The sequence below is a fragment of the Telopea speciosissima genome, chromosome 9 (genome assembly GCF_018873765.1).
Source record: "Telopea speciosissima isolate NSW1024214 ecotype Mountain lineage chromosome 9, Tspe_v1, whole genome shotgun sequence".
NCBI lineage: Eukaryota > Viridiplantae > Streptophyta > Magnoliopsida > Proteales > Proteaceae > Telopea > Telopea speciosissima.
This window is the reverse complement of record NC_057924.1, coordinates 2,730,541-2,737,247: the sequence shown is the minus strand read 5'-3', so window position 1 is coordinate 2,737,247 and position 6,707 is coordinate 2,730,541. Positions and strand designations below refer to the sequence as shown.

At 36.8% G+C, this 6,707-nt stretch overlaps 1 protein-coding gene across 1 annotated transcript; it reads right to left on the bottom strand.

The window, feature by feature from the left end:
- Positions 1-432: 432 nt before the first annotated feature.
- On the bottom strand, positions 433-5,282 carry LOC122640010 (zinc finger CCCH domain-containing protein 18-like). The gene is made up of 8 exons (XM_043833086.1): positions 5,141-5,282; positions 3,067-4,017; positions 2,813-2,980; positions 2,542-2,721; positions 1,944-2,020; positions 1,416-1,583; positions 1,175-1,301; positions 433-1,042 (listed from the first exon to the last, which is right to left on the bottom strand). The coding sequence occupies exons 2-8, from the start codon at positions 4,002-4,004 to the stop codon at positions 973-975; spliced, it is 1,728 nt and encodes a 575-aa protein (XP_043689021.1). The 5' UTR covers positions 4,005-4,017; positions 5,141-5,282; the 3' UTR covers positions 433-972.
- Between the last annotated feature and the right edge of the window lie 1,425 nt (positions 5,283-6,707).

Genomic DNA, 6,707 nt, shown 5'->3' with positions numbered 1-6,707 from the left:
TAGAGGGATGGATAAGAGTTATGGAGAAGTAATGGTGAGCATGTTCATATGCATAGGGTTGGTCCCCTCATGCACACCATCATTGCTATATGCTACACTGGTCCCCCCCCCCCCCCTTGAGATTTCAATCTAGAAAGCCAAATATATAAAAATACAGTTAAAATGCCTATATCTGATAGTCAGGCCCACCTAATACTGTAGTGTAGTCAACCCCATATATTATTATGAAGAAGCTCATCCATACAGAATTTATGGATGAAAATATCTATTTTTGCCATATGGAAGCTTCTTTGCACTCATGTTGACAAGAGAATCTCTTAAACCATGAGATCTGACCATTGAGCAAATCATTGACAACAGAGAGAGAGAGCGAGAGAGAACATCAAAATCAAACCACAGAAGAGATTGAAGACAAGAAGATGCTAAAAGACATTTTTGGTATAAAGATTCTACTACCACTTTGTTTGAAGTAAAATTATTTCCATCTGTTTCTAAGTGTTGCAGAGATTCTACACTTTCTTCTTTCTCTGAACTCTGCATATTCTGTAGCTTTTTTCTTCCACTAAGGCAGACTATGATACATTCTCTTCTAAGATCCAGACCTTTTGCTTGCTTTCTGTGATTATATATATATTTTTTTTAAAAGTGTAGAAACTTGTTACATGTAGCTTTCTAACTTTCTGTATGATTGGTTCCTCTATTTGAAACCTCCTCCTCCACCCCATTGTATCAGGGAGAAGAAGCTTCGATCTTTCTGACTTTCTTCCTCAGTATGAACTCGTACAGTACTTGATGGCTATGCTTGAGATGAATGCAGGGAGGGAGGGTAAAAGGAAAAAACTAAAATGGAGTTTTGGTTGGGAAACTTTTTTACATGTGGGGGAAGGGGGGGGGGGGGCTATTGTATTGCATTCGAAGCGTTAGACTCGAAATCCAGTACTCTACCTCTATATCTTGTCTCTGTTTCTGAATCTATATCACTGTAGAAATACTGCTTGGTATTGCAGATGCAAATGGACTCTCGGGGAGATTAAGTCCTTGGCTGCAACAGAAATCAGAATGACAAAACATATGTATCAGAAAAAAATTGAACACAACAGAAACAATTGAACAATTCTTCTAATAATTTGTGCTACATTACTTGAATGCAAATTTTGTTCTTATGAAAAGTTACCTCTCCTGTTCAGTATAATTTGTGATTGTGTGCCTTGCTTTGTCATCACTAGTTGAACCATTGTTTAGAACATTCAGCAAGTAATTGAACCGATCAGCTGAAGTCAACTCTTTGTGATCTCCAGAAGCTTTGGCATCCAACAACAAAAGAAAAATCATTAAGGCAAGTAAACAAATAAACATTTAAAAGCACTAGCAAGAAACAAATTTGAACTATCTCCAGTGTAAAAACTAAGACAGACCTTCTGACAGTTTCAATTCATCCATGGAGTAACCAAAATATGGCTGAGTCAATTGTTTAGCCACCAACTGCAATTCAGTGAGACGCCTTCTCTCAAGTTCAAGAGCTTGTTCATGCTCTTCCATAAGCTGCTTCCTGAACAGTCTAGAATTCCCGAAGATTCTGGGCACTGGAGCAAAAAGATATTAAGATGTTAAAGAAATGAAAATACGCTACAAGATTGAAAACTACAGAACTACTGATGCAACATAGGCATGCAAAAAAATACGAGGTGAGTACAGTAGATCTACCATCCAATTACTATCCACAATGAATCTCCTATGCAATGATTGCCTAAACTGACACCCTAAGCATCCAATCTCTACTAATGCAAGCTTTCATCCATGAAAATTAAATGTTGCAGTTTAGATATCAAGGACTTATGTAGGTAATAGATTAATATTCTCAAAATTCTCCAGAGAGTACAGCATGGCATTTCTTAATAAAACAATATAAAACAGGCAGTAACTTCATCAGGTAATCTACTCACTTGACTGAAGCTCAGGATCCATTTCAAAGAAGTGAGATGGGTAGTATGCCGGAGAATCAATTTTCTCAGAATACTTTCTGCATTGAGAAGAAAACTGTAAGAAGAATAATCTCAAACTCAACCCCAAAAAAATTAGGGAAAGGAACACAACTAAAGAAAAATAGGTTTCATCACTGTAATTTCAACCAACACAGATTTCCGTAATAAATTGTTGGAATATGGTATGCTTAACTTCCTATACTCGATGCAAGTAGTACAGATGTGGCATGAACACATGTAAGGACTTATAAATAATAGTGCCACAAGTTACTTTACAGAACAATAGCCCAAAAAAGCAATATGTGCCCATTTAAGGGCCAACTATGAGGTTAAAGAATTCTCAGAATTGATGTCAATACATATCAGTAGCATTTCAGCCAACGACTAGAACTCAGAGAAAGAATGAAAGAAATTTAAAGAAAAAAATCAATATTAGGTAGCCAATGCCTACAAGAATGCTGCTCCAACTCCTGCTTCATTTGAACTATTAAGAATTCATCGGTTCCGCGTAAACATTTGAAGAGTCAAGAGAACCATTTAAATAGGTGAGTGATTTTACCTGTCTACAAGTCTGGATTTTTCCCTATAGGGTTTCACAAGAACACGAGCACCGCATACAAAATGGGGGTTCCCCTTAGTCAAAATTATCTTCACGGTCTCTGGATAGACAAAAGTCACAAAACCGAACATTCTTTTCTGCTGACAGGGAATCCTAACATCTTGAACAGGCCCAAAGCTCCTATAGACAAAAAAATTTGACAGAAACACAATAAGAAACACAAACAATGACAAAATGAAAAGAAACCTGCAACAGTATCAAAATCTCATACTTAAAATAGTTGGAAACATCTTCCTCAGTAAAAGTGCTCTCAGCGGGAAACGTCAGATAAATCTGTCGAGACCCTGCAACAATTACACCTGGATCACTTCTCTCACCCCTATACTCCATGTATCTCGGGGCGTCTTCAGCCAAGACCACCGAGTGCTGCCCATGAGGTCTGTAACCCAATTATAGAAGTCTAACTGTTAGGAGTTTATCTCAAAGAACTCATTTATGGGACTCCATGAAAGATCAGTACTACACCTGTCAATAAGTCGAATGCTATCCTTCAATCGCGCAAGAAGCTTTGTCAAACTGTAACCAGCCTTCCCATGCCTTTGACTCTCTGTGAGGTAACCCTCTGCCTGTAGGGTCCTCCCATACTTTTCATAATACATCATTGGAAGAGAAGCAATCGATACAGGGACGCCCCGTCTGGATTTCAAGAGCTCTGTAAGCTCCAACTCTAATTTCTCAAGCGAACCCGGTGTGAACATATGATCATCATTAACCAGCTCATTCGGATTTGAGCTGAAGATCTGAGAGAAGCTATCTGAAAAGGATTGGCCATGGAAATACCTACAGTTGGTTCCATGCTTACAAAACCCTTTGTTGAAGTAGTGGCAAGCCTTCACCGGGAATTCAGGAAGGCTTGGAGATCTCCGACTGGTTCTTGCACTTAGAGTGCCCAATGAGGGTTCAGGATAATAATAATTGCTTGAAAAATCTGGTGCCACGTTGTTAACAGCTTCTAACTGATCCTCCAAGCTCAAAAACTGAGCTTGATTGTGGAGATATTCATCAGAGAGAGAATCCCCATATGTAGGTGGAATAAAGTCCATGTTTTGTACTCCTTGCTGGTCAGTTGTGACCTGTGGTTCCCAATAAGGAGCAGCAACCCTAAATGTGGCCGGCGATGAGAACGGTCGTGAAGAAGCTGGTGAAAAGGGAGTGAACTGCAGGGGCAGATCTGAAATGGGTGTTGGATTCATAGAACCAGGCGAGAGTAAAGCTGGTCCAAGTTCAGCTTTTGCCTTATTGATTAAGGAATGAATCAAACTGTCAGGACCAAAAGCCAACCGTATCATCTCCCGGTCCCCATGATCTTGAAGCAGTAGATACCCAATAATCTTAGAAACATTATCTGGTTCTAGTTTCTGGATTCTGTTGAAAACAACTCGTGTAGACTCTGAAAAATCCATGTCCTCAGTTCGGCTTCTGCAAGTCAATTTCAGTACAGAAGAAAGATGAGTGAATACCATACAACAAGAGAAAAACATGACAAATTAATCACACCAAACAATTAAGTGAGACCTGTAAATAGTTGGTTTTAAAGGAGTACAACCCAAAAGTCAAAGATCTAGTAAACGGAGTACAAGAACAGTTTTAACAATCAAAACCCTAGAGAAAGAGAAAGAGAAACAGCTCAAAACCTACAAGACCAAAGATAATTGTAGGGAAAGAAGACCCTCCCACTACTATTTTTCTTCATTGTTTCGCTCCAAACCAGTATCACTTCATTCTTCTCAATTGATACCATTAATAGGGTTTGAAAGCTTCTCCAAAACCAGATAAGGAAACACAGTCGCAATAGCAAAACAGAAAGAAAATCCAAGAAAAAAAGGTGGGGAATCACCAGTTTTAGAACAGTAACAGCTGCCCAAATAGACATTCATTTCCCTACTTGGCAGCCAAAAAAATTAAAGCCATACAATTCAACGGATTTGAGCAGAGAAATTCGTTAAAAAAAAGTAATCTCTTTTCAACCAAACCAGAGAAGATAGAGATAAACTTTTAAGTATATGAACTTTTTCCCAGCACCAGAAATAAGCAAAGACAACAACCATTCGCTGACTGAGAAAAAAACCCAAACGAATACTGTCCCTAATCAGCTTTGAAGAGAACCAAAAATCAAAAACACATTTTCTAAATGAAACCCTAGAGAAGTGAAACTTATTATCAAGAAAACAAATTTATCATATTCGAGCTAAATGAAAAGAGAAGTACTTAGTTGTTTTCCGTGGTTAAAGAATGAAACCATCTTGAAAACCTTCGTTGAAGACGAAAAATTGGGTAAAACGAAAACCCTCGTTTTTTTAGTTATATGAATAAAAACCCATATCCCAAAATACAACTTTTGCAGTAAATCTACAGGATACACTTACAGAGCAACCATGAACACTCGTTTCAAGCTATCATTAGAACATAAAAACCAGTTTCAGAAGACTTTGAAACAAAACTAAAAATAGTAACTGACCTCCAAAACTAATTATGAAAAAATTTGCAGATAAAAGTAAAACAGATTTTTCTAACCATGTGAACATAGATCTATGATTACCCACCAAATCTTACAGGCTTTTCCAAGTTCCAGATAGAAAAACAAGTCAGACGAACCAATCCAGAGCCTCGAACTCCATCAATACTTCTTCTTTTTTTTTTTTCTTTATAAGTTTCTTAAATGTCTCTTCCCTCTCTATTCTCTTCTCTCGCACCTCTATCGCTATAGACTCCTACACAGAAACAACATCTTAAAAAGGTTAAAATGACAGAAAGATAGCTTTAAAGGCGCCTGTCTAGAGTTTAAATTAACAAATAAATAAATAAATAAATAAAATGATTTAATCACAATTTCAGAAAAAGAATAAAAATTTAGTTTTTACAGGTTTTACTTACCTATAATAATTAATTAATTAATCTCACTTCAGATTCTTAGATCTTTTAGTTTTCAGAAGAAAAAAAATTTTTGTTTTTTTTCAGCAAATTACAGGTCGTATTTGTCGTTACAGAAAATTACGGGAATTAAATTAGAAATGGTCCTGGATTAGCGAACTATAGCATAACAGTTAGCTTTGAATTTACAATAGTACCCCTATTTAATTCCCAAAATACTAACCAAGATTTCTCCTTTTCTAATAAATCAATTTCAAAATGGAAAATACTAATGTGGGTTTATTGTTAGTTTTTGTTCAGTTTTTCTTTTTTTCTTTTTTAGTAAAAATTTATGTGATTAAATTTGAAATTTTAGAACTTGTAAGCCAAATGCCATGGTTATTGGAAGAGAGAGAGAGATAGAGAGAAAAAAGCCAATCAGCCAGTCGAGGCTGAGTATGATTATGGTTGATTCAGTTTGGATGATCTTTGTATGAAAACTAAACTAAGGTTAGGCCCTTTTTGGGTCAATTTGACCAATTATTCATTGTTCTTGATCAAATCCGGTTCAATCCATCACTCAGACCAATTTGAATCCAATTTTGGGATTTTAAACCCATAAGAGAAGAGAGGGAGAGGGAGAGAGAGAGAGAGAGAGAGAATTGTGTTTTAAAAATCATGATCAATTCAATCGATATAAAGAGTAATGTTTCAAAAATCAGGATCATGGACCCATTGAGATCGATTTTGATTTTGGTCTATTCAACTTTGGACAATTCCTAACATGGAAACTAGGGTTAGAGCATTTTGGGGTCAATCTGATCTATTCCTCACTAGTCCATATTGATTCCACTTCAATCCATTGATCGGACCAATTCAAATCCTGATTGTGGATTTTGAGATAAAGAGAGAGAGAGAGATATTGATGGAGATAGAGATGGAGATGGAGATCGAGATGGAGATGGTACAAAATGTGGAAAATTTAAGAACTTGCTAGAGAGATAGAGAGTGTTTTGGTACAAAATCAACTTATGTGGAAAATTGAAGAACTTGTAGAGGGGGAGGGGGTGAGAGAGAGAGAGAGATAAAAGTGTGAGTTGGTACAAAATCAACTTAGTTTTGTTTTATCATAAAAAAAGGTCCATCAAACATTGCAACATAACATGGCCACTTGCATGAAGTGGGATCCACTCTTCCCTAGTTTCAGAGATTTTGTTCAGTTGTGTTGGACACGTGTAATTAAATCCAACGTTTGA

Excerpts from the sequence above, each read along its gene's own strand:
- LOC122640010 (XM_043833086.1), bottom strand. The coding sequence starts at position 4,004 with ATGGATTTTTCAGAGTCTACACGAGTTGTTTTCAACAGAATCCAGAAA. Across the intron at positions 1,584-1,943 it reads GGATCCTGAGCTTCAGTCAA|TGCCCAGAATCTTCGGGAAT; the intron begins GTGAGTAGATTA and ends TTTTTGCTCCAG. Across the intron at positions 1,302-1,415 it reads TGAATTGAAACTGTCAGAAG|CTTCTGGAGATCACAAAGAG; the intron begins GTCTGTCTTAGT and ends TGGATGCCAAAG.